The sequence below is a fragment of the Natator depressus genome, chromosome 2 (genome assembly GCF_965152275.1).
Source record: "Natator depressus isolate rNatDep1 chromosome 2, rNatDep2.hap1, whole genome shotgun sequence".
In the NCBI taxonomy this organism is placed as follows: Eukaryota; Metazoa; Chordata; order Testudines; family Cheloniidae; genus Natator; species Natator depressus.
Genome location: NC_134235.1, coordinates 259,327,690 through 259,352,977, shown reverse-complemented (window position 1 = coordinate 259,352,977; position 25,288 = coordinate 259,327,690). Strand labels below are relative to the sequence as shown.

General features: G+C 58.7%; 1 protein-coding gene across 1 annotated transcript in view; it reads right to left on the bottom strand.

The window, feature by feature from the left end:
- Nucleotides 1-8,255: 8,255 nt before the first annotated feature.
- LOC141981827 (tumor necrosis factor receptor superfamily member 16-like) overlaps nucleotides 8,256-25,288 on the bottom strand; it is a 45,531-nt gene continuing 28,498 nt past the window's right edge. The window contains exons 5-7 of the mRNA XM_074943458.1: nucleotides 16,787-17,003; nucleotides 13,103-13,248; nucleotides 8,256-9,926 (exon numbers count right to left, since the gene is read on the bottom strand). Of these exons, the coding sequence (XP_074799559.1) occupies nucleotides 9,622-9,926; nucleotides 13,103-13,248; nucleotides 16,787-17,003 (668 nt within the window). The 3' untranslated portion in view covers nucleotides 8,256-9,621. The remainder of the gene's footprint in view (nucleotides 9,927-13,102; nucleotides 13,249-16,786; nucleotides 17,004-25,288) is intronic.

Here is a 25,288-nt window from a genome sequence, read left to right as displayed (position 1 = left end):
AAATCATTCCCAGAGAGTAGTTAGTTATCAGTGGTTCACAGTCATGCTCATAGACTCATAGACTATCAGAGTTGGAAGGGACCTCAGGAGATCATCTTGTCCAACCCCCTGCTCAAAGCAGGCACAATCCCCAATTTTTTTTGCCCCAGATCCCTAAATGGCCCCCTCAAGGATTGAACTCTCAACCCATGCTGGAAGGACATAATGAGTGGGGTCCTGCAGGGATCAGTTCTGGGTCCAGTTCTGTTCAATATCTTCATCAATAATTTAGATAATGGCATAGAGAGTACACTTACAAAGTTTGTGGACAATATCAAGCTGGAAGGGGCTGCAAGTGCTTTGGAGGATAGGATTAAAATTCAAAACAATCTGGACAAACTGGAGAAATGGTCTGAAGTAAATAGGATGAAATTCAATAAGGACAAATGCAAAGAACTCCATTTAGGAAGGAACAATCAGTTGCACACATACAAATTGGAAAATGACTGCCGAGGAAGGAGAACTGCTGAAAGGGATCTGGGGGTAATAGCGGATCACAAGCTAAATATGAGTCAACAGTGTAACGCTGTTGCAAAAAAAAAAAAAAACCCCAAACATCATTCCTGGATATATTAGCAGGAGTGTTGTAAGCAAGACACGAGAAGTAATTCTCCCGCTCTACTCCACGCTGATTAGGCCTCAGCTGGAGTATTGTGTCTAGTTCTGGGTGTCACATTTCAGGAAGGATGTGGACAAATTGGAGGAAGTCCAGAGAAGAGCAACAAAAATGACTCAAAGTCTAGAAAACATCTGTGAGGGAAGATTGAAAAAATTGGGTTTGTTTAGTATGGAAAAGAGACAGCTGAGATGGGACATAACGGTTTTCAAGTACATAAAAGGTTGTTACAAGGAGGAGGGAGAAGAATTGTTCTCCTTAACCTCTGAGGATAGGACAAGAAGCAATGGGCTTAAATTGCAGCCAGGGCGGTTTAGGTTGGACATTAGGAAAAACTTCCTAACTGTCAGGGTGGTTAAGCACTGGAACAAATTGCCCAGGGAGGCTGTAGAGTCTCAGTCATTGGAGACTTTTAAGAGCAGGTTGGACAAACACCTCTCAGGGATGGTCTAATACTTAGTCCTGCCTTGAGTGCAGGGGACTGGACTAGATGACCTCTCGAGGTCCCTTCCAGTCCTACAATTCTATGCAGTGAGCAGCCCGGAAGGTAAAGCATTGTCCCCTGAGCTCCTCAGAGACAGCACAGTGTGACTAGTGACTTAGCTCCCAACTATCAGGGTGACTGGGCCTGGGATCTTCAAGCAGGTGTTCAAACCATCAAACGAGGTGGCTGGAAGGAGAACACCGTTGGATCGAATGACACAGCTGTGACCACAAGGTGGCAGTGCTGAGTCCACAGCGGGGGACTCTGCTCCATGGCTCCTGTGAACGCTCCCAGCTGGAGATGCCCGGGCACGTTTGTGCCTCTGAATTCCTGTGCGCTGGACAGACAGCCTGAGCTGCTCACGGCCTCTGGCCGGCCACGGGACAAATCCAGTCTGCGCGGCAGCAGGGCGCGGTTTGCTACTGCACCGTGCAGGCCCCGCCTCCAGGGGAGGGTTGATTCTTCGTCCCTTGCTTGGGCCTGCTGGTTTGTGGCTCCTTGGGCAGCGGGGATGGGCTCAGACCCACCCAACTCCCGTCACAAATGGCCCAGCTGATGGGAGCCACGTCTGGGCTGAGCCGGGCAGCAACAGGCAACCCAGTGGTGCGATGCGCCATAGCCCGTTCCCATCTCTCGAGTCACCTGGATCTCCCGGGCTGTGCGGACGGCGGCCCAGCCACCCTCCCGAGTGGAGTCCATCCCTCGCTGCCGCCACCCCCTCAGCAACGGCTCCGCACGCTAGAGGAGCCAGGGCCATGAGCACGGAAGCGGAGCTCAGGGGAAGGAGAGGGGCTGGCAAGCGGCCACCTTGGCCCCAGTGCAGAGCGGGCCAGGCTGAGTCTGCTGTCTGGGAAGCGGCGGGGAGGAGAGTCAGGGACACGCAGGGTAGAAAGGGGCAGGAAGCCTGATTCGGAGGCACTTTGTGGGTTGAAGGCTATTGGGATGGGGGGCAGTGGTTCCCCTATTGTCTCCCTCTCCACCCTGTAGCCTCCCCCGTCCAGCCACTGACTTCCTAACCCCATCGATGTGCCCTTCAGGCCCAGTCATCCCCAGCCTCTGTCCTCAGGGACGTTCCCCTCCAAGCCCCACCAGGGCCATGCACCCCCCACACCTAGTCCACCTCCCGCTCGGGGCAGGAGCACCAGCCCCCTGCTCCTGTCAGCCCATCCCTCCCCACCCCAGGAATCTGGTCCGTCCCCCAAAGCAATTCTCCTGTAATTCAGAAACAGGCCCCAGCATAAAATACTCTGGCATTCCTGGACTCTTGAAAGGGATTCCTGCACGGCAGATGGGAGCCTTAATCCTCAGTGACGGACAGAGCGGGCCCATCAGATTAACTCGGAAATGTGAGACTTTGCAGGCAGAGCGCGATTCCCCCCACGCCTCTGGCCACCAGCCGCACCATCCCAGGGCACCAGGCTGCAGCCTGTCACCCCCCGCCCCCTCGGCCGCACGGCAGCAGGTGGCATGGCCTGGAGCGTTAGTTTCCCCATGCAACTTCTCCGTTTACACTCTACGGCCCAGGCCTGGAACAGATGGGGATCACAAACGAGACAAGCAATCGCCTCGCTCAGGAACCTCAGCCCAAATACCAGCGCCCGGTTCCCGGGGAGCAGCTCTGCACCCATTACAGAGATGGAGGCAGAGAACAAACTCCCTGCTGCTTGCAACGGCTCCCTGCCAAACCACCCATCACAAAACCACCAATAGACCATTTCCCCGGCGGCTGTACAGTGGGAGGGCCCATGTAACAGCGCCACCTAGTGACTCCTCCTCCCCAGGCCCTGTGCTTGTTCCAAAGAGCGCAGATAGCAAGAGAGGCCGAGTCGACTCGGGGCGATTGTTCCAACCCAGCACAAGTCTCCTCTCAAATCCTGCTGGGCCTGGTGACGCTTAGCTGCTGCTAACGCTGCAGAGACCCACAGGCCGAGTGACCTGAGCGCAGGCCCTGGAGCCAGAAGGCCTGAGTTGTACCCTCCCCGCCGACGACAATGGACTCTGTGACCCCCAGCGGGTTGCTGTCCAAGCTGGGAGCGGAGCTCAACGCTTCCTGACTTCTGCTCTGGCTGGGACTGGCCGGGAGGGGTTGCCATTTGGATGGGCTCCCCGGGAGTCTGCAGCCGCGCTACAGCGTCACTTCCGCTGCCAAGAGCATCGCTGACCCGCCGGTCGTGTCCCGCGGCTAACCCAGGTCTGGTGCCCCTTCCCGCCCACAGCCGGGTGCAGATGAGCCACGCGCCTGCATGCCCCAGCTAACAGGCCTGCGGCCTTGGCGTCGGCTGGCCCCAGCTCTGAGCGCGGCTGCAGGACTGAGGCCGAGCGGCTTCGCTCTGTGATGGCCGGGCCTGGGGCAGATGCTCGGTCGCTCCTCCTCCAAAGCCTGGCGCCTTCAACTCCCGCCAGCCCGTGAGCACGGTGGGTGCCCGGCCCCTTCCAGGATGGGGGGCCCTGAGCGAACGGGGCTGGAGGCTCGGGCCTCTGTGAAGGGAGATTCTCTTGGCTCGCAGCCACCTTGGCACTCAGCAAAGAGGCGGGAGGGGAGCGGGGATCCAGGTGGAGCCCCTCAGGGCTTCCTGCGCTTCAACTGCACCGTGAAGCTGCTGACGGCCGCGGGAGAGCAGCCGTGGCCCTGTGCAGCTCAGTTATCGCTGCAGCACGCGGGTCGACTCCCGCCCTTCGTGGGGGCTGGCTGGATAATGCCGCAAGCCTCCCCTACGTCGTCCACTGCCGGCCAGGCACCCAGCTCACTTGGCATCAGACTGTCAGCAGAGCAGAGACGGCCCCTGGCCCTGTGAGCTGGGCAGAGCTCCCGGCTGGTGGGGGGCAGAGCGTCCAGCCATGGTTGAGTTTGATTGAACAGGCGTCCGCGCCAGTCCCCTGTTCATTCTCGCCCTGCCCCATCGTCTGTAGACAAAGGGGGGCTGCTTCCCAGCCCCTTGAAGTTGCTGGGAAGACTCCCACTGGGTTTGGATCACACCCCAGCAGCATACTTCCCCAGCCAGCCTCTTTGCAGGGCTGGTGGAATCAAGCTGTTCCCAGCCTTAAGCATCAGGCCTGTCTGCACCTTCTCAGCTGTGGGCGGTTGCCGGATGCCTCTGCTGCCTTTGTAAGCAACACGATCCTGCCTAGAGGTGTAATGTAACCCCGTGTGCCATGGGGCCCACTGGCTGTCCCCTCCACTGTAACCTCCTGGAGCATTAAACAACTGCTGTGTCCCCCCGCCCCACCCTGCGGTGGCTGCATTGCTGTTGTAGGGAGCTGCTGAATAGCTGCCATGTCCCACCCCAGAGGTGGCTGCATAGCAGTGCTAGGTGAGAGGTCCCTGTGTGTTTTGTTAAGCGTGTAACGCAGTTCCAGGGGCTCTGGAAATCTCTGTTCCTCTTGGCCGCAACAGCGGCCCTGGCTGACTTTCAAGGGAAGAGACTCTCCCGGTCCTGCCCCGCCCCCCACCCCTTGCCGTTCCTTCTGGGATCCAGTTTCCCAGCCTGGCTTCCATGAGCACCAGCTGCTCAGCATCGTCCCGTGGATTGGCCAGCCCCGGGCAGCAGGCACGTTCGTGGCGCGAGCTCACCGGCCCGTGCGGGGCATGCAGTGCGGCCGGCCAGGCCTGGCTCTGTGGGCTGGGCACCTGCACGCTCCAGCGAGAGCCTGTGCCCTGGCAGAAAGGCAGGGAGGGCGGGTCAAGGGGCAGGGTTGCCCAGTGGGTAGAGAAATGCACTGTGCCTTGGGAGACCTGCTTCTAGCCCCAGGCCTAGCACCAGAGGCTGAGCTGCTGCACCTCCTGGGCAAGGCCCCATCTCTGGCCCATTTCCCCTCTCCAGCATTTGTCTAGTTGGACTGTGAGCGTTTCAGGGCAGGGCTGGGCTCTGCCCAGGTTCAGGACAGCGCCTAGCACAACCAGGCCCGCTGTGCTGTTGGAACCCACCCCATAGCGCACGGGGGCTGCAGTAGGCTCCACCCAGCGGGGCACGAGCCCTGCGTGTTTTCTGGGCGGGGGAGCCGTGAACGCTCCTGGGGAAGGGTCCTTGGGTGAAGACCTGCCCCTGTGCCAGCGTATACTGCACCTCCAGTTCCACAGCTGGGCTCTTCGCAAGCCCCCCAACGCACGGCCCCGTGTGGGCACAGGGGCTTCTTCGCTGGGGCCGCTGCACCCAGGGGTCAGGGCACAGGAGAAGCAGTTGTTGCCCAGCCTCTGGGGCCTGGGGAATTAGCCCCGTTACCATCCCCTGCTGCCTTCACGTTCCATGGCCCCATATGGGACTTGCCCTGAGAGCTTTCCCCGAGGTGCAGGGCCACTGGGACAGGAACTGGGGCCGGGTCTGTCATGGGGAAGCCACATGGACCGTTGGAGCTGCCGCATCCCTCAGCGACGCTCTTCCCCGGCTAGCCCGGGGCACGAAACCCCTGCCGGAGCCACCACCAGCTGCTGAACGAGGATGGGCAGGCCAGCTGCTTGAGTGGGGAAGCTTCCCCAGGGGGATCCTAGACAGGGCACCCCCTTAAAGTGTGGGTAACAATCCTGCCCCCCCCCAACCCACCACTGCCCTTGGTGTTTGGGTGAGCACCAGGGTTTGGATCCAGGCCCTTCACCTCACCAGGTGAGCTGACGGACTGACTCCATCAGCCAGCTGTAGTAGCAGGCTGTTATTCTCTAGGAACAGGTGCTATTGGACGTAACTAGGCTCCTGGGGCAATTTAAGTTGGCAGAAGCTAGTGACCAACAGTGGAAGGTGGCTGGGGATGATCCTAGGGCACATACCAGGAGATCCTCACTCAGCCCAAGCAGGGCCTTGGTTTTACGGCTCATCTGTAATAAGCAACATGCCCCTTGCGGCACCCTCCTGGTCAGTGACTCAGGTAAGGGGGCTCCGGGGGCCACCGCTGAGCTCTTACCCTGTGGAGCTGATTAGGCCGGCGCAGTCCTTGGTCCCGTGACCATGAGGGCGGCACCCCATCCCCCAAGGGTACCCCGCCAGCGACGGGGGCTTCCAGCCCTGCTCTGTCAGCCCAGCCCGCAGGAGCGGCTGGACCCGGGAACGCTGACAGCCTCGCCAGGCAGGAGGAAGGGCAAAGAGGGATGGGGACCTGGGCAGCGGCCCTGTCTGCTTCCATCAGCATGGTACCTGTGCCAGGGGACGGCGGGCCTGGGAGCACCCTCAGCTCAGCTGCCTGCCTGCACCCAGGGACACCCCTAGCAGGGATGGCAACCTGCAGCCGGGGGAGGGGCCCCTGGCCCCAACCGCACCCGGGGGAAGCCCCTGACCCCCACCTGAACCTGGGGGCGGGGTACCCCTGACACCTGCCCTGCACCCAGGGGAGGCCCTGCCGCGGCCTCACCTAGTGGTTTATTGTGTGCCCGAGCTCAAGGGACGTCACAGGCAAATCTAAAGCCTAGCTCCCGGGTGGTGGGGGTGGTCAGTGTGCTGGGGGCTGATGGGCGAGCCAGCGTGCGAGGGCCCCAGCAGGGTGTGGCGGGGCTGAGCCTGGCCCACCAGCTGCTGCCTTTGGGGCCCGAGTCTACGGCATCCTGGCCCTGTTCCCAGCATCAGGAGGGAGGCTGGCATGTGGCAGGGCTGTGTGTTGGGGGAGCTGCCGATGGGGCGCGAGCAGCCAGGGCTTGCTGCTCCCGTTCAGGCTCACAAGTGGCCCCTGGTCGGCTCCCCGCTGCACAGCTGGGATGGAGGCGGCTGCAGGGACCGGGGAAGCAGCGTCATCTGGCTGCCTGGGGGAGGCGCTGTGGGCAGTGGGGTGCTGGCACACGGGCAGCAGTTACCATTAGAGCCCAGTGCAACCAGGCCAGGGCACCAGTCTGCTCCTGCAGCACCAGGACCATGCCAGCAAACCCGAGCATCTCGTCCCCCTGCCAGCTGCCACCTAGAAAGGTGGGGGGGTGGGAGGGGCAGCCTTTACAAAAGCTAAATACTGGGTTTGTGTGTACCCGCAACACCACCTCAGCAAGGGCCATGTGGATCACCGGCTCAGCCACACTTCCAGGCCACGTGCCATCCCATAGCGCAAAAGCGTTCCCATGGGAGGAGCCTGTCACTGGTTGGACTCACCCAGGGGGAGAGGGGGCGCTTTCATGCTCAAGCTTCAGGTCTTAAACCAACCGCACCTATGCAGGGTCAGGAGGAAAAGTTCCTTGGGGACAGGTTATTCCATAACTGCCTCCTCCAGGGCTTCAGACACCTTTTCCTGAAGCATCTGGTGCTGGCCTAGCTGGGCCACTGGTCTGATCCTGGCTGGTGACTGGGCTCTTCGCTCTTGACGTCATGCCTCGTGTTTCATTGGCTCGGCGTGCTGGCTGCGCCTACTCACCCACTCCCCTGCCCAGGAGCCCACCGCCCAAAGGCCACAGCTCCACCGACGGCGCGTTTAATGCAATCGGTTTGCAACACGTGAGCATTACACCCATGTCCTCCGACACGGCAGAGTCATACACAACGCGAGGGCGGACGATACAACACTAGATCAGGCAGAGAAGTCAAGTACAGCAAAAACCGTCCTAAAACGAAGAAGAAGAAAAGGAAGAGGAGCCCGTAGCTTACAGGCTAAAGCTGATGTGCGTTCCCGTGCTACTTAGCCCTTCCCGAAGGTCCCATTAGACCAGCCCTGCTGCAGCTGATCACCTGTGGGGCGGGCGCCCCACGAGACCACACCCTCCCTGCCCCAATTCTCCGAAGTACGCAGCAGAGCAATAACACAGGGCAAGGTCTGCTGTTACCTTGCCCTGGAAGAGCCCATTGCACGCCCAGCAGGGATCGTAGCAGGGCTCTCACGAGGGATTGACCTGAGGACCTGCTGCACCCAACAGTGGGGCAGCTACTTCTTGGGGTACAGCAGTCTGGCCCCAGCAGCCTATTACAGTCACTAGCAGGAGCCAGGCTCGCACCGACTCAGCCAGCCTCTGGCCACGGGCTGAGCCCAGGAAATTAAGGCTAAGGAGGTCCAGCCGGTGGGGGACTTGGTGAGCTTTTGGGGCCATGGTTGCTCTGGCAGGCTGGTTCCATTCACCGGCGACGTGCCGCTCTGCAGCCCGCTCTCCCGCGGCAGTTCAGCCCCGCTGGGCTCACGCGGAAACACTTTGCCAAGCATTGCAGACCGGGGGGGGGGGGGGGGGTTGGTTTCATTCCTCCAGTGCAGGGGCAGGGAGAAGGTCTTATTGTAGGGGAACCATTTGTGGAGCCAGGGCTGACCAGCTGGCCGGGCTGAGGCTCCAGCGGTTGGTGCTGGGGGCAGCCGGGCCCCGGGGCAGCGTGCCAAGCAGCTCAGCAGAGGGCAGTCACAGAGCACAGTTCGGGACACAGGCAGGCGGGTGGTGACCCGCCAGGGGCAGGCTGGCACGGCCACCCCAACAGGCATTCTGTGGGGCAGGGGACACGGCACCATCTTGGCACCTGGGGGCAAAGGCCTAACTATAATGGCCTATGCCTAGTGCCAGGCTCAGCCAGCACTTCCCAGCATCGGGGTCCTGAATCCCATGGCAGGGGGATCACCAGCAGTGCTGTCTGGGGGCCGCAGGGTCAAAGGAGCAGCTGGCTGGTTCTCCCACCCCCGTTCCCTCTCTGGTCTCTGGCTGAAGGGAGGTTGCTGGGTCACTTGGAAGTCCTCATATGCCACTGGGCCCAAGGGCAAAGGGCTGAACCCCTAGAAGGGCTACAGGCAATGTCCATGAGGCCCCACCCCAAGGGCAGCACCCTAAAGGATTCTGGGAACCGTCCTTTGCGAGCAAGCCCTAGGCATGGGGAGGGTGAATGGCTTGGCCCTGGCAGGTCAGGGTCCACAGGCTCCCTGTATGGCTGAGGGCTCTTCCAGACGGTGCACAGGGAAGGGGAAAGCCCATGGTTAATCCCCAGGGGTTACAATGGCCACGTGACGGAAGGAAACCACATGACAAGGCGGGAGCTGCACCAGGCCAGACGGGACAGAGTCAAAGGGGCAGAGAACCCATCCCCACAAATTCCCCTCCCTCTCCAGCAACGCCAGCCTCTCTCCCTGCCAGGCTGTGGGGCATCACCCACCCGCTCACCTCAGGGGCTGGCTCTCTCCCAAACCCATGGTCAAGCAGGGAGAGGACCCAGAGCCTTTGGCCCCAGAATCCCAGGTCTCGTCCATTGGCGCTAAAGAGCCTGCCCTAGTATTAAGGCATGGCTCCCCTGCTGCCACAGCATGTGGCACCCGCAGGCCCGATGGCCACCGACAGGGGACAGCGTGTGGTACCCGCAGGTCCGGTCCCCGCCGGTAGGGGACGGTGGGCTCACGTGCCAGTCACATCATGCCGCTCCACCTGGTCCCGCCAAAGGCCGCTGCTCCATGGCTTTTTTTGTTTGTTTCGTTGCTTTTTTTTTTTTTAAAGTTCCCTTATAATGAACAAAATTTGTTCCCCTCCCCCCTTTTCTTTTTTGTTGCCATTTAAAATTCCTGGCGAGTCCCGTTCTCCCGGGGCGGGGGGGCGCGTCCCCCTGCTGGCTTGCCCCTGCCATTACACCACCGAGCTGGCCTCAGTGGGGCCGGTCAAGTTCTCCACCACGTCAGGCCGCTCGATGCTGGCCAGGGCTGCGCACAGGGCCTCCAGCGTGGCCCCCTCCTTGGCGGACCAGTCGGAGAGAAGGGTGTGGGCGGGGGCTTCGCCCCGGCCGAAGGTGTCGATGGCCTCTTCCTCGTAGCCCAGCTGGCTGGCCAGGCAGCGCCAGTCCTTGCCGTGGCTGGAGCTCTCCAGCAGCTGCTCCACCTCCTCCTGCTTGGGGGGTGGCAGGGCGCTGTACAGCCGGGGCTCAGCCTTGTGCGCTGCGAAGGGACAGGCAGAGAGAGAGTCAGAGCCGGGACGCACGAGGGGGCCGGCGTTAGCCCTGCATCCTTACACAAGCGCTGCTTGAAGAGAAGCCACCGCCCTCCTGTTCCAGGCACCGCCCCGGCAGGTCCCAGCACACGATGCCCCTGGGGTTGTGTCTGATGCTCTAAGCTGAGCAGTGCTCGGCTACGAGACCGCCCGGTGCTGGAGGAAGCGGTCCTGGGGATTCAGTGCATGCCCCTCCCGCTTTGAGGCGTCACCCTGGATGCCAAAGGGGGCCACGTCTCGTGGCTGAATCACCAAACAGAGCCTGTCCCACGTTCAGCATTAAAGCCGCCTTTCCCGGAGTGCTTCCCGGGGCTGGTCACAGAATGGCCGTTCGCAGTGCATTGGTGGCATAGGTCAAGTGCGCATCGCCAATCACCCTGGAGTTTCGGGGAGCGGGGGGTACAGTGTTCTCCACTCCCTGGCCCAAGCTGCTGGGCAGCATTTCCGGGGGCTGTTTAACAATCCCCCCAGTTTTGTATTACGCCTGGTACTGAATGGAAAGTGCTCAACATTGAAACCTGGACTGTTTTAGGGGTGGGGTTTTGCATCCCTTTGCTCCAATGGGATCTGGTTCCATTTAGGGACCAAAACAAGGGGCTGGGTTTTCAAAAGCACACATGGCCACTGTAGGGTTGCCAACTTTCTAATCACACAAACCCGAACACCCTTGCCCCGCCTCCTGCCCCGCCCCTTCCCTGAGACACCACCCCTGCTCACGCCATCCCCCGCTCCCTCCGGCGCTCACTTTCACTGGGCTGGGGCAGGAAGTTGGGGTGCGGGAGGGGGCGAGGGCTCCAGCTGGGGGTGCAGGCTCTGGGGTGGAGCCGGGGATGTGGGGCTTGGAGTGCAGGAGGGGGCTCCAGGCTGGGGCCCAGGGGGTTGGAGTGCAGGAGGGGGCTCAGGGCTGGGGATTGGGGTGGAGGAGGGGGTTCAGGGTGTGGGCTCCAGGAGGGAGTTTGAGTGTGGGACGGGGCTCAGGGCTGGAGCAGGGGTGCAGGGGGGAGGTTCGGGGTGTGGGTTCCAAGAGGGAGTTTGGGTGTGGGACCGGGCTCAGGGCTGGGGCAGGGGGTTTGGGTGTGGGGGAGGGGTGTGGGCTCTGGCTAGCCAGCACTTACCTCGCGTGGCTCCTAGTGACCGGCCTGTTCGGCTCCTAGGCTCAGGGGCAGCCAGGTGTCTCTGTGCGCTGCCCCTGCCTGCAGTCACCGCCTCCGCAGCTCCCACTGGTCACATTCCCTGCCAATGGGAGCTGTGGAGTCAGCGCCTGGGGCGGGGGCAGTGTGTGGATATCCCCTGACTGCCCCTGCACCTAGGAGCCGGACATGCCGTCCGCTTCTGGGAGCCATGAGGAACCAGGGCAGGTAGGGAGCCTGCCTTAGCCCCGCAGCACCACTGACCGGACTTTTAACGGCCTATTAAAATCTCCCAGATTGCCTTCAATAGCCACCGGGAGATACGGAGGCCGATTCTGGTAGACTCCTGGCCAATCCAGGAGGGTTGGCAACATTAGGCCGCTGGGTCCAACTGTGTGGAGGGCAGCGGGAAACTTGTATTAAAATGAACCAACACACAGAGGCAGGCATCTAAGGTTTAATTGCTTAGAGACTTTAGCCGCAAGCCCTGGGCGTTCTGATGGGAAAGTGGACACTGACCCTTTCCAGTGGGGGAAAGCTTCCATTTCTAGCTCTCGAGAGATGCAAGATGACAGCCCTTAAACCTGTCATTGGTCCAGGCTTGATATCGCCCAGCCTAGGCCTCCTTCAGAGGTCATTTAGGATGGGGAGGGATCCCACAATTTGGGGGAAAGCAGGAAACATTTCTCAGGTGAGCTGCTCGCTGTTGATGGCCAGTTTCTAGCCATTTGTTCTTGTGCCCACGCTGGCGCGTAACATAACTAACCGTAATAGCTGTGGCTTCCCTTAAAGGCGCTAGGACCCAATCCTGCCACATTTCAGAGCTCTGAGCACCTCTTGCTTTGGCAGGTTGGCTGGAGCAGGCCCCCAGGGTGAGAAAGCCAGAGAGGCTGCAATCTTTAGCTCCGGGGGGCTCCATAAAGAGCCACTCGAACCCATTATCTACCCAAATAAGCACCCGGCCTGGTTCCATTCCTGGTCTGGGTCCCTGTATTCATCCCACAGCGCCCTCTCTGGCTGATTTATGCAGCGGCACCAGCCAGTCGCTACTTTGTCCTCCCCACCTGGAGAGATGGTGGCCCCAGACTAAGGATATACAGTGGGAGGGGACACAGGTGCCAACTTTTGTCAGCGCCGGTGGGTGCTCGTGCCCCACCTCGTCCCCACCCCGTCCCAACTCCGCCCCTCCCTGCCCCTATTGGATCCCTCCCCAAATCCCCGCCCCCGCCCCGCCTCCTCCCCCAAGCGTGCTGCGTTCCTCCTCCTCCCCACTCCCTCCCAGGCTTTCCACGCGAAACAGCTGTTTCACGGCGCAAGTGCTGGGAGGGAGGGGGGAGAAGCAGGACCCAGTGGTGCGCTCAGCAGAGGAGGCGGAGTGGAGCGGAGGCAGAGATGAGCTGGGGTGGGGGGAGCGGGGTTGGGAGCTGCCGGTGGGTGCAGAGCACCCACCAAATTTTCCCTGTGGGTGCTCCAGCCTCGGAGCACCCACAGAGTCAGTGCCTATGGGAGGGGACCCTCGGGGCCCATAAGGGCGTCTATCCGGCAGCCTACTTTGCCACAGCAGCCACTCCATCTGCAATGGCGTGATCCCAGCTTCCTTTGGGATTCCTCATGGGTGGACTGTAGACCAAATGCTGCCTCTGTTTGGTCCCCAGGGGACATTTTCAACTGTGGGGGACCCAGAAATTGCTAAGGCCCAGACTTCCTGGGTGGGAGGGGTGGAACCTGGAAACGGGTCCATCATACTCCCTGGGGGACACAGAAACCACCAGTGCCCACATCCCCGGGGGAACATAGAAACCACCAATAACCATATCCCTGGGGGACAAAGAAACTGCCAATGCTCACAAGCCTTGGGGGAACCCCGAAACCGCCAAGGCCCCTCGCCCCAAGGGACTGGACGCTACCATGAACTCCTGTGTGTGGAAGAGGCACCCTCCCTGGGGTGGGGTGGGGTGTGTGGCCCAGCTGAGGCGCGGCTGAGACGGCCTTACCCTTGTTGAGCGGGTGGTGCTCCTGCAGGCTGTGCGTGTCGAGGAAGACGCCGCTGTCGCTGTGCAGCTTCTCGCCCTCGGGGGAGGCCCCCAGCTCCCCAGCCCTGGCTTTGGCCAGCTGCTTCTTCTGCTTGCAGGTGTTCCAGCTGCAGCGGGGGAAGGGGGAGAGCGGCTGGGCTCAGTAACGTGCTAGCCGTGGGGGGGGGGGGGGGGGGGAGATCCTTGTGTGCACACATGAGGAGTTAATATGCCCCCTTCGCACCCCCCAGAGTTTAGCCTCCTCTCAGCGGAGCGCCCACACTTGACTGACCCCGTTGCAACACCTGGCTTGCCCCCGACCGCGGGGTTTTAGCCGGCCCAGTCCTGCGCACGCAGCCTCGGCAGGGAAGGGCTTTCGGGCTCAGCTGCGCTCTTTCTCTGCGGGCTCCCAAACTGCAAGATAATTCCCCCCCGCCCGGTCCCCTGCAGACCCCTGGCACAGATGGCTCAGCCGGGGCTGGCTGCTGGAGCGGAGGACGGGGGTCCTCCTGCCATCTATGTCTCTCTGCCCCTAGCCAGCCTCTACTTCTTTCACCCTCCCTCTCCGGCTTCCCTCTGCCTCTCTCACTCCATCCCTTTCTCCAGTGCCGCCCTCCTCCCCATCCTCCCAGCCCATGCATGGAGGAGCCCGGTTTGGAAACAGCTTGATGCACCTTGCACCCCCCACCCTCCTGTCCCCAGCCAGAGAGCTGGGGCAAATGCCCATGGCTAGTGCTAGTCCTTTAGCGCCAGTCTGTGCATGGGAGCATATGTCTAGTGCAACAGGGAGAGCACTGGCGAAAGGTCTCATAGGGCACGAGGAGGCAGCAGAGGGTGCGGTCCTGGGACTCAGGACGCCTGGGTTCTATCCCTGGCTCTGCTGTGCGACCTCAGACGAGTCACTCCACTCGCTCTGTGCCTGTTTCCCCTCCCTCAGCCTGTGTGTGTTTAGGCCCTTTGGGCGGGCCTGTCTCTTACTATGTTTGTACCGCCCTCCTGGTAGCGCCTAGGGCTGGCAGACGGGCTCCGGGCCCCACTGCGCCAGGTGCTGTACATGCAGGACCAAAAGACGCTCCCCACCCCATAGAGCTCAGAATCGAACCAGGGCCCTACGCTCGGCTGGAACCGGACACTGCTGTGCTACAGACAGCCCGTAGGCAGCCAGGGCCCAATCCTGGGAGGTGCTGCCCCACCCCGCCCTCCCTGTTGGTGCTAGCAGGAGGTGAGACATTCAGCAGCTCCCAGGACTGGCCCCCAGTGACCAGGCACCCGCTAACCAGAGAGGAGAACAGGGGGTGCATGGCAGTGGGCAGCAAGGGGGGAATATATCTAGGTAGAAGAGGCCTCGTAGAATGCTATTTGGGGCAGGGACCATGTGTTGGGTCTGTGTTTGTACAGCACCTCGCACAATGGAGTCCTGGCCCAGGCCTGGGGGAGGCGGGCCTATATATATACTGCTCCGGCTGAGTCTGGCATCAGAACGTGGCCCTCGGTGCTCAAGTGACTTGCCCAAGGTCACCCAGACTCTGGAGCAGAGCCAGGAATCGGACTCGGATCTGCTACGTCCCGAATGCCGGCAAATACAAGTGGTGTAAATCGCCACCGGCCCCAGCACTTGCAGAAGGAGCTGCGGGTCTGTACTCAGGGGTGCTCCTCATATCCTGGGGGGAAGGGATCTGTCGAGTGAATGCTCTCTGATTCACCACGCAGAGGGAGGCTTGGGGAAAGGAAGCCAGGGTGAGCGAAGGGGGCGGGGAGAGTCTATGATCTATATGGCAGGAGGCAGGACGGGGTCTATAATGTACATGGCAGGAGGAGGGACAGGGGGGTCTATGATCTATATGGCAGGAGGAGGGACGGGGGGGTCTATGATCTATATGGCAGGAGGAGGGACGGGGGGTCTATGATCTATATGGCAGGAGGAGGGATGGGGGGGGTCTATAATCTACATGGCAGGAGGAGGGACGGGGTCCGTGATCTATATGGCAGGAGGCGGGATGATCTATATGGGAGGAGGAGGGACCCACTCGGCTCTGGAGTCTCTCAATGTGAGTGGAATAGAAAGAATGTAAACAAGCGGGAAGGGGAGCAGGGCGGCTCAAACACCACGGAACGAAATAAATCCCCAAACACAGGCACAAAGAGAGCCGGACAGGGGTTGGCTTTGCACTTTCCAATAGAACAGCCAGCGGTTTGAAATCCTTTCAGCAGGGTTCCCATTAATCTACCGCCCACTCCTCCGGTCTCCCCAGCAGAGGCCAGATACAGAGGGAGAGACGGATCTAATCTGGCGCCCCAAACGAGGTTTAATCCTATTCAGCCGCTGGGCCCCAGCAGCATGCCCGATGCAGCAGGGGACACGGCCCTTTCTGTGGGCCGGCCCTGCCCCGAAGGGAATAACAACGCTCTGCCCGTCCAGTTCCCCGGCTGAACACCTGTGCATGGTGGACAGGACACGGTGACCGGAGGGCAAATCCCTCCCTCCAGAACAGCCTGCGACCGAGTCATCCCTGGCTGCGCTGCACCTGCAATGGACTCGGCCCAGTGGCCTCAATGCAGATGCACCCAGGATCCACTTGGCCCACTGAGTCCAGCCAAACCCTCCTAATACTTTGTGCCTTCCGTCTTCAAAGCGCTTTACAAACACCGCCTAGTTCATCACTCTGCCCTGCCTGCCCCCTGCACAGTAGGCGGTACCTCCAGATCCCAGCCAGGGAAAGCAAAGCAGAGGAGGGCTAAGGGACACACCCAAGGTCAGAGAGGCAGTCAGTGTCAGAGCCTGGGTTAGAAACCCAGGAGTTTCCAGCTCCCAGTCCTGTGCTGAGCCCCTAGACAATAATCTTTCTCCTCCTTCCTGCCATAAGACAAGTCCTGCCCCTTGGCTGGATGTCCCTCCTATTGCTTTCATACAGTATGTTTTATCAGAGCCCGGGGAGCTCAGGTGTGAAGGGGATGCATGGTCACGTGGTTAGCTCACAGGTCTGGGAATCAGGCCTCCTGAGTTCTCTTTTTGGCTGTGCCACTGACTTGCTGTGTGACCTGGGACTAGTCACTTCAACTCTCTGTGCCTCGGTTTCCCCATCTGTGACATGGGGATAATGATACTTCTCTGACTCCTGCGGGTGAGTGGAAGGCATACTGCATCAGTGAGGGGAGCAACTGGATGCAAAGCGCAGGAGGAGATGAATGTCCATACCATGAGGAATGGGCAAAGTGGGAAAGATCCCAACCCTCACAGAAACGGGCCTAAGCCCTGGACTTTGGATCCAAAGCTGAACTTCCCCAGAGTTTCAGGGGGTGTGGTGTTCTGATTCTAGCTCATTACAGCGTTAGGGACCTATAGGAACATCCCCAGAGCTCAGGGTTTGGAGCTGGTGTCCTGGTTTGGGCCCATGTCCAGCAAGACCCAAAGGGCTTTGCTAGGCACCAACGGGGTAAGACGTGAGGGGTCCCCCCAGGAGGGGGAACAGCCAGGCCAGAAGGGGGGGTCAGCTAGCCCAGGAGGGCAGCCTAGTCAGGGTGGCTGTGGAGAGCACTTGCTTTGCTGGCTGGTGCCCCGCATGGGAGCCGGCCTACTCTGAGCGGCACCGGTGACTCCCCTGCGGTGATTCTCCCGGCACCCCCTCCCCAGAGCTGGAGCAGCCCAGTGAGCCAGGCCACACGTACCATTTGAAAGCCACATAGGCCAGGAGCCCCACCACCACCGCGGCCAGGATAGAGCAGTAGACGGGGATGATGTTCTTGCTGTTGTCCGGCAGCGGCGGGAGGAACTCGGAGGAGTTGTTGGGGGAGGCGCTGCCCTCTGACTCAGACAGCGGGGGCTTCTTGGGGTGATCCTTGCGGGGGTCCCCCTCCGTGCGCTTCAGGATCTGCAGCTCTCTGTCTGCAAGCGAACACAGCCGACAACATGAGATGCTTAAAAGAGACAGCGAGAGACCCATGCTTACCCCTTACTCCCCAGGCACCTCCATTTGGGGGGGCCTCGTGTGAGACACTGGGCCCTCTCCCAAATCAGCAGCTGTGGCTCTTCCCCGCTGTCTCCCCTCTGGTGGAACATTTTCCATCAACGCTTTTTCTTTTTATCAGAAAACGGCTTTTTTTTAGCACAACAGAAATGCTTTTTTCTGGCAAAAGTTCCATTTTCATTAAAGCTCTTTGAGTCTGCCTCAAAATGGATTTTTTTCAATTTTCAGCAACCAAAAGCCAACTTTTGAGAGGTTTAAACTGAAAATGGTTTAATTTTGGGGGTTGTCAGAAACCAACGCATGGGGAGGAGGGGAGGGGGCTTGACAAAAACTCAAAAATTTTCAACAGGAATTTCTGACAAAAAAGTTTTTCGTCAAAACTTTTTGCTGGGGGGAGAGGGGCAGAGGTTAAGGAGGACTACAGGAGCCCTGGGATAATATCTGCCTCCCAAGTGGGTTTTGTGGGTTAATAAATGTTTGCAAAGACCTAGCACATCATACGGTAAGCGGATGGCTAAAGATCATTCTTGTGGTGGACTGTCCAGGCCATTTCCATGAGCTGTACAGAAGTGGTGGGTTACTACGGGGAAGAAAAGTGACGTGTCTAAAGTGATTTTCATGCCAAGGGATGCTGAAGTACTGTTCAGACAAAGGGTCCGACTCTCTTGTTCTTAGACTGGTGTAAATCAGGAGCAACTGCTAACTCAGTCAGTGGAGTTATGCTCCTGTAACACTGGGGTGTAAGGACAAGTGGGCCCTCTCCGGTACAGGAATCACTTCGCCCGCCAGTGAAATGCAGCTGGCCCTGGGGTAGAGCAGCACACAGTCCCGCCCTACACAGCAGTTCAGGACAGGGTGAAGACGAATCCATGGACGCTGCAGGGAGAATTTATGCAGGATGTAATGCCCCAAGGTGGGACTTGGCGTGGGGGGGGGTCATGCCCTGGTCTACGAAGAGCTCGGTGTTGCTCGAAAGCTTGTCTCTCACCAACGGGAGTTGGGCCCGTGAACAAGAGTACCTCTCCCACCTTGTCTCGCTAAGATCCTGGGATCGACATGGCTCCCCCGACACTGCCAACGGGAGGATGAGAGGGCAATCGAAACAGACAAGGCAGAGTCATTCTCCCCATTGCGCAGGTGGGAACCCGAGGCAGGGAGCGATTAAGTGATTTGCCCAAGGCCACACAGGGATTGATGGGCAGCGCTAGCAAGTGAATACAGCTCTCCCGTGTCCTTCACCCAGTGCCTGAGCCACAAGACCTGCCTAACTTCTTGCTACGAGGTCCACCCACCGGGTGCCGTGGGAGGCAGAAACAACCCAGGTAGCTGGCCCAGCACGGAGTCGGGGAGTTCTAGAGCAGCCCGAAGGTCTGACCCTTGCCAGAGGGGCAGCCATCCATCTGCGCCCTGGTGACCGTGTGAAGGCTCCAGCAAGCCGGTGTCCTGATCTCATTCTCTGGACATGGCAGAAGCCAAAGGCCCAGGCAGCAGATAACGAAAGAGACCCAAGCGGGGCTGCATTCACTCAGCCAGGCCCTCAGCTCTGGGGCTTGAAAACCAACCCTGCAGCTCCCCTTCTCCATCCTCCCCGTCTGGCCCAGCTCGACCCCCTCCCCCTCCCCCCGCCTCCTGCCCCTTTGCCTGGCTACATCAAAGTCTCCACAATAGGCTGCGGCTGGGGATTGCTCCAGCGCCTGCAAGGAGCATCTGGTCTGTCTGCTGGAAAGTGATGACAAGTTACGGGCCGGGGGGGGGATGCGGGGAGAGGCCTTGTCTATGGAGGAACAGCTGGAGAGGGAACAGCTTGCAGAGTCCCTCCTGCCTTTGAAGCTGCAAAGTGGGGTGCGTGAACTCGTTCTGCAGCTGCAGCTCCCCTCCTGCTTCACCCCCAAATGGAGCTGGCTGCCCCCGATGTGCAGGGAGCATGGCCAGCAGGAGGCTGGCTGAACTTGCGAGCTCGTGGTGAGCTAGCCTCTTCCACTAGGCCCCTTCCCCGGCTGCGGGGGTCTGAGCTCAGCTGGTGCAAGGCAGGCTCCAGAGAACTGCAATCAGATTCTCTCTGCGTCCGGTTTCGTGGGTGATTCAGAGGAGCCCTCTGCAGAGCCGTCTTGCCCAGGTCCCCTGGAACGCTAGGGAGGTTTAAGCTCCAATGGAGGATGTGAAGTCACCAGCTTTTCTCGGTGCCCTGGACCTGGACCTCTTGCTGCTTGGGGGAAGCGCTCCTCCAAACAGGAGTGGGTGGGCGAGGTTCTGTGGCCTGCGATGTGCAGGAGGTCAGACTAGATGGTCCCTTCTAAGCTTAAAGTCTATGTGTCTATAAAGCAGGGGGCGGCGAGGTACAAGCGCGTGGGGGAGTTTGAAGAGGGACTAGGCTCTGGAATTGTTGGCTTGGGTCGCTCTCCGACCTCAACAGTCTCCAGCTGCGATAGCTCAAGCAGAGATGAAAGTGGCATGTAAGTGTGAGCGTGTGTGTGTGCGTACGGGGGATACATGAGAACGGCGTGTTGGCGTGTGAAAGCTCTGGATGGCAGGGACATTTCTGGTTATATATGTACAGCACCTGGCGCAGTAGGGCCCTGATCAGGGCCTGTGTGTGTTAATGAGATCATAAGAGGAAGTGCCTCATTTTCCACTGCTTGTGTCATCGGTGCAGAGTAGGAAGTGAATGCTCAGAACGACTGGCTGGATATCTTTTTTGAAATATTTCATTGGAAGATGCCTTTTCAATTAAACTGATTTTTGTGTGTGTGCAAAACTATCATTTTCAATGCAATTTCATTTAAAAATGGGAAAGAAACCTGTTCTGAGAAAATATCAAGATGACATTTTTGGAAGAAAAAGTGTTGATTTTTCATTTCGAAATTTACCCTGACGTTTGAAAAAATGTTAACGATTAAAAAAGGTCAAAATCCAAATGAAATCTTTCACACTCATCGAAACAAAATGTTTCGATTGCAGCCAGGATGACTTTTTCAGCAGAATTTCGTTTCACAGAAGTGTTTAAAGCGGTGGCTTTTCATCCCAGTGTCAAAGCTCAAATTTTTTTGCAAGACAGAAAAGCCATTTTCTGACCAGTTCTAATGCTAAGCTGCCCTGGTGGTGTGTGACACCCACGCTACACAGACTCGCGCTCGCCTATGGCGGCTGTGTGTGCATGTGGGTCAGTGCGTGTGTTGGTGTGAAGGCACCTGGAGTGTGTATCAGGCAGCCAGAACTCGTGCAGTCACGCGTAAACCAACAGAAGGGCTGGGTGCATGTTGCATGCAAAGACCAGAGGCAGCTGCTACATTCCCTTAATGGTAACACTAGGAATATGGTATGAGCAGAGAAGGGGGAAGCCACCTGGTTCTGTCTGAAACCCCCACAGACCCAGGCAGACGAGGGCTGTCTAGCTAACACTCACCCACTGTGCAGTATAACCCCCCCACCCAAACACACACACCCTCTCCCTTACGCAGCTGTGCTCTCCACTGGCCTACCCAGCCCGGGAGACTCACGGACCTTGTGGGCCCAGCCCCAGCAGGGGCCCAAATTCATTTCCCTGAGTGAGACGGGTGGATGAATTTGAGCAGGTGGGAAGCGCTGGCAGAATAGGGATTCCCTCTGCGAATCAGAGAAGGTGTTTCCCGTTTCAGGAGCCAGGAGAACCAGTTAGGGGAAAGTTAGGAGGTTAGGGACGGGTGCAAGTCGCTAGCAGTGAGACGCGTACAGCCCAGCTCGCTGGGCACGGCCGCTAAGAAAGGCTCCGTTGTACGTTTGCCTCACTAGTGCTCATCTCTGAACGCCTTGGACAACCCCTCCTGCTAGGAAGGGGCTAACGACTCCTGCTAATCCCGATGGAGTTCGGGGAATCTAGGCACTGCTGTACAGGATCAGAGCAGTATCCGCTCACTGACAGCTGCTTCAGAGGCAGGTGCATGAATCTCTGCAGTGGGCAGTTCTGGGACGACTTGCCCCAGGGGAAAGGTGCCTCTTAGCTTCTGTTACACAGCAGTTGGCTTAAGCCCTGAAGTATTAGGGTTTATCCCTTCCAAAACCCTTGGGTGTTTTAAATCCCTACTATTATAACTCTGGAGGTTCCTCTCCTCCATAAAAATGTCTCCAGTCCCTTTCGGAATCCTACTAAGCTCTTGCCCTTGGTGACCTCCTGTGGCCATGAGTTCCACAGGCCAAGCCTCCCTCCACCCGACCTTGAATTCTCAAAGCATTCCTGGGGGTGGCTTACTAACCAGAAGGGCATTCAGGATCTGCCCCTATTGAGCCCCATTATGGCTGGTCCAATAAAAGGTGTTTCTAGGCTCCCAGAGGCTGGTCAGCAGATCTGTGTGGGCCATAGATAATTACCACCCAAGCTAGGCACAGTGCATTCTCCTCCCACAACAGGGGGAGACCTTTCCTCCTTTGCTTGTCTCCACCGCCTCCCTGGACTTCAGTGCACCCGCTTATGCCCCGTCTGAATTCGCTGCGTTAGGCTGAGAGCCCAACTGACAGATGTGGCTGGGTTCCACGTAAACGGAGCAGGGGCAAATGGCACCTGGCTGACTCAGATCACCTGCTCACTCACGGAGCCAAGCGTCCCACCGCCAGCCTGACTGGGAGAGAGAGAACGGTTTTCCTGGCCCACTGCTCAACCACTCCTAGGCCCCGGTGCTGAAACCGATGACAGGGCAGATAGATTTTGTGATGATCAAGACCTGAGCACCACCCAACTTATTACACCTGGAGCAATGACTGTCTTCCAGTCCTTGCTGACCTTGGCTGGATCTGAAGCAAAACTCCACCCCATTAGCACTCCACATCTGTCCCATCTCCCAGCAATGTGCCTTTTGTAACATGTCATACCCTTGCCAGGAGGGGTTTCCGTACTTGATTGTACAGGGGAAATTGCCAGAGTCTGCTCTGTGTGGCCAAATCCCGCCCAGAAGCCAGGTGCCCTGCTGGGCTTCTTTAGGTGTTTGTATCAGAACAGGAGGGTTTTTTTCCCTGGACCTTTTTGGGTTTTTTTTAACATTCCAAGCTGGGGACTGGTCTGCCCTGGCAGACATCAGGAGAGCTAGTGAGTGAAGTTAAGACATCACACAGCACTGAAATTTGAGCCACTGGGAGAGGGAAGGGATTTTTCGTTGGTATGTTCAAAAGTCTGGTTTTCATGACCACCTATTTCACTCTAATGCCTAATGAACACTTGGGAGAAAGGACACGTCTGTTAAAGAGTCAACCATCCGGCCCTATCAATTAGAGCAAAGAGCTCACAATAAACATCTCCGAGACCTTCCAGAAGACCTCCAGCAAAACCAAGGAAGAGGAGAATTGACGGTTCGGATATTTCTCCAGATAAAACAATGTCAGAACACAAAGCAACCTCCCTTCCCCCAGAATAACCTTTCAGGCTGTCTTCCTCCATCGTACGAGTGAAAAAAGGCCCAAGCCCGATGTTTTTAATATCCTTTCACCCTGCCACGCCCTGGACAGCTCCCATGTCTCCAAGTGGCGTTTGTTCCAGTGATGGCTCTATAAGCCTGCAGGCCGTCCTGCAAACCTGCCTCATCCTCCCCTCCCTCCCGCCAGCCCCTCTCATTCAAACCGACAGGCGCATATGAGTTTGGTCTTCTCTGCCCCGTGTGGCGTGGTGTTTGGGGGGAGGGAGAGGACTTTAATTATCTACTAACTAGAAAGGGACAAGCATGGTCATTTCAGAGGTCAGGGGCTGTGACCCTTCCTCTCCCGGGGGCTCGGCTCCTCCCAGTTTGCCCATGTTCTGAAATTCAAGAGAAACTGGAGATGAAAAAGCTTTCTTAAGCCACTAACAATATCTGAGCCCAAGAGCCGTTTCCCAGGTGTTTAAGCCAGGCTAGTGTAAAGGACGGGGACTACTCCGCAGCTCGGAGTACGTCTACACTAGGCCTAGAAGGTGCCGTTTCCCGCTCGGCTAGATGTAGCTGTGCTAGGTCTAGACGAGCGAGCAGGCTAAAACCAGAGAGGCAGCCGCAGCAGCGAGGGCGGGGGGAGGGTCAGCCGCCCTGACTATGTACGAGGCTCTGGGCCGGGGCTGGGCTCCGGGCGATCAGTGCTTCCCGCTGCTCATGCCGCCGCGGCTAGACTTCCTATTTTCAGCGCACTAGCTCGATCGGAGCCGGCCTGGGTGTTTCTCCTCATGCTGAAAATGACACGGTCCAGCTCCGGTGCAGTTCTCTCCGCTGGGACGTTTCCTTCTCCCCTTGATTTCTCTCTTTCTTAATTTCATCCCATCGCTTGTAATTCAACCCACTCGTCCCTCCCTTAAACACCCCTCCTCCACCCCCTTCTGAGACACCTGTCATCTGCCCCTAGGGCCTGAGCCACTGAAGTCAGCGGAAAGATGCCCCCTGATCACAGGTGCGGGAACTAGGGGTGCGGGAGGTGCTGCAGCACCCCCAGGTTTTATGCTGGGCTCTGCGGCCAGCCTGCGCCCGGGGCTCCACTGCTGTCCCCCACCCCCTCCAGGGTCCCAGCTGTGGGCCCTGTGCCTACCCCCAGATGTGGTCCCAGCCTCGGGCCCCTTACCCCTGTCCGTGTCCCTCCGCCCGTCCTGGAGACATGGCCCTGCTCCTGGACTCAGCTCTGGGGGGAAGTGAGGAAGGGGGAAGGGGGCTGGCTTTCTGCACCCCCACTATTAAAAGTGTTCCAGTGTCCCTGCCCCTGACTGCAATGGATCAGGCATTTATTGATGGGCCCCAGGCCCCGGGCCCCGGGCCCCAGTCCCCCTCCAGCTCTGCACATCTCCAGCATGTCAGTCGCTCTCTGCCAGCGACTGACTATGGCGTTGCAGGTATCACTGCAGCAGAGACTCCCCGAGACGGTGGAAGAGCCCTGGGGAAGGAGGAGATGGAAGAAATCTGGCGGGTTAACCCTGAATGAAGAAGCTGTCAGTCACGGGACCCCGGCCCTCGGTGCCTAGCAATGGCAGGCAGCGCCAGTGCTGTCCCCTTCCCAATAACACAGCAGCTCAGGGAGTGTCAGCAGAATGTGGACGATTTATATTATAGCAGGGCCTAAAGGCTGCCTCTGAGGCTGGGCACCTTGCAGCTGTGCCAAAGGGACAGCCCCTTTTCCACAGGCCCAGCTCCGCCAAGGTCTTTAAGCGCCACTGAAATCAATGGAAGTGAGGTGTCTAAACGCATTGGAGGATCCAGGCCCTGCGGCCTAAGTCCACAAGACAGATGGAAGGTGGGAGTCTAAGATGAAGCAGAGAGCCTTGCTGAAGGTCACCCAGCAGGTAAATGGCAAAGGCAGGATTTGAACCGATGCCTCCTCAGGGCCAACACAATGATTCTGCTGCCTCCGGGTGCGGTCGCTTGCCGTCCAGTTGCTGTGGCCGTTTGGTGAGTTGGAAAGGCCGCTTCTACATTGCTCCCTGCAGGTCCTGGTGGGTCACTCGGACAGAGATCAGCAGGTGGTAGCTCTCAGAGTGCGGGTGGCGCTGGAGGAGGAGAGCCAGACCCCGACCAGCCTGGTGCCCCCTCCTCTTGGACCCCAATCCTGCAATGCACAGGGGCTGGGTTTCACTCGCACAAAGGACCTTGGTCATTTCGAGCAGTGTGCAAAGCAGCCACCTTTCCCTGAGCCCCTGCTGCTCTGACAGAAGTGTCTTCTTCCCGATCACTATGCAACACCTGGAAACATGTGTTCCGGGGCCGCCAATGCACTGCTAGCCCTGGAGGATTGTGAGACATGAAAAGCCATGCCATTCTGATTCCCAGCTGGCCTTTCACCCTACACAATTTTAGCAGCTGGCGGCCCACAATACTTTGCACATACATAGCTCCTGTGAGCCGAAGAGCTCAAAGCACTTTCCTTTCATCCCCATTTCCTAGATAGGGAAACCGAGGCACAGAGTGGGTAGGTCAATTCCCAGATGCACCAAGGGCCTCATCCAAAAATCTTTGGATCAGGCCCCAAGTCAGTGTCAGTTCCCAGGGCTGTAACAGCAGAAAACACTGGTTTGTTTCCCTGCCGATTCTCAAGATATAGCAAGCCCTGGACCTTGGCCCAGCATCCATTTCAATCCTGCTCTCATAATATCATTGACCGGAGATGGCTCCCCCGCTGTTCTATTATGGGACAAGCCTCTCCCCATGAACGCCCGCCCTGCCCCTTAAGAAGTGAACAGGGCCCAAGGACGCTGCCTCGTTCCAGCAGAGCTGCCCCCTCCCGCGCTTGGAAT